Below are 1,360 nucleotides of genomic sequence, written 5' to 3' on the forward strand. Positions count from 1 at the left end.
AAAAAAAAAAAAAAAACTAACTGGGCATTGTGGTGGACACCTGTAGTCCCAGCTACTCGGAAGGCTGAGCCAGGAGTATCACTTGACCCCAGGAATTTGAGGTTGCTGTGAGTTATGATAACATCATGGCACCCTACCCAGGGTGACAGAGTGAGACTCTGTCTCAAAAAATAAATAAAAAAAAAAGAAAGAGGAGCATGTCAATGAGAAGCAAGGAGAGTGATAGGAGGAAGAATCTACAACCATCAACGAAGCTGCAGAAGCTTAGCCGTGTACCTTTCTCTCCCCTCCTCCTGCTGGTGCTTCCTGAGGCAGCCACGATGGCTGGACCCAAGATCATCTTGGTCACAGACAGAGGAACCTGACCTAACACTGTGTCTGCCACAAGCATTCTATCTCCAGACCTTTCATGGAGTAGAAAAATAAGCCTTATGTGCTTCAGCGACCTTTGGGCGGGGGAGTGAAGAGGAGAGGAAGTCTCTTATATATGGTTGAACAGAACCCAAAATGATATCATTTTCTTTCACCTGGACAGCTTGTAATTCATCAATACCTGAATCAACTATCTTTTATTTTCTAAAAACAATACCAAGGATTTCAGGGGCACCCCACCCCCTTACTGCAATGGGCACATTCACCTGCCTTAGTTCCCTTCCCAGTGTTAGTATTTATCAAGTGAGATAATCATTTTCTTGTGTTTCTCCAGAGAAGGAAGAGGAGACCACTGCTATTCCCTGGAGAACTCTGAGGCAGAGACTGGTGGAGTACCTGAGTGTTTGAAGCTGACAGTTAGGATGTCTCAGGGCTTTACACAGAAGCAATTCTGAAATTCTGTTAAAGTCACTGGTACAAATTTCCAACTCCCGGAAGTTCTCCTTGGTGTAAAATAGAGAGCAGATATGCATCCAGAAGGTGAGGCCCCGTATTTGACTATAGAGAAGAAAAATGTGATTATCCAGTGGAATCAGCTCTACTCCAACAATTTGAAAAACAACATACATACACACAGAGGGTGCTAAAAATATATGTACGCATTTTAAGTAAAGAAAAACCTGTATTAAAATTGCAATATGCAATATACCAGTAACAAAAGATGAATAGAAGTCATGCTGAGCACCTCTTATAATTCATTGTAGAAGACAAACATGACTTGTATTACAAATATAATACAGGATTTCTTTCTTTCTTTCTTTCTTTCTTTTTTTTTTTTTTTGGAGAGACAGAGTCTCACTTACCACCCTCGGCAGAGTGCCATGGCATCACACAGCTCATAGCACCCTCCAACTCCTGGACTTAGGCGATTCTCTTGCCTCAGCCTCCCAAGCAGCTGGGCCCACGGCCCCCCGCCACAACACCTGGC

General features: G+C 43.2%; 1 protein-coding gene across 1 annotated transcript in view; it reads right to left on the reverse strand.

The window, feature by feature from the left end:
- Nucleotides 1-1,360, reverse strand: part of NLRP11 (NLR family pyrin domain containing 11) — a 29,750-nt gene that overhangs the window by 22,864 nt on the left and 5,526 nt on the right. Inside the window, exon 3 of the mRNA XM_003802919.2 lies at nt 769-930. Within this exon, the coding sequence (XP_003802967.2) occupies nt 769-930 (162 nt within the window). The remainder of the gene's footprint in view (nt 1-768; nt 931-1,360) is intronic.

Source organism: Otolemur garnettii, unplaced genomic scaffold, assembly GCF_000181295.1.
Source record: "Otolemur garnettii isolate 467f Iridium unplaced genomic scaffold, OtoGar3 scaffold00264, whole genome shotgun sequence".
Classification (NCBI taxonomy): Eukaryota; Metazoa; Chordata; class Mammalia; order Primates; family Galagidae; genus Otolemur; species Otolemur garnettii.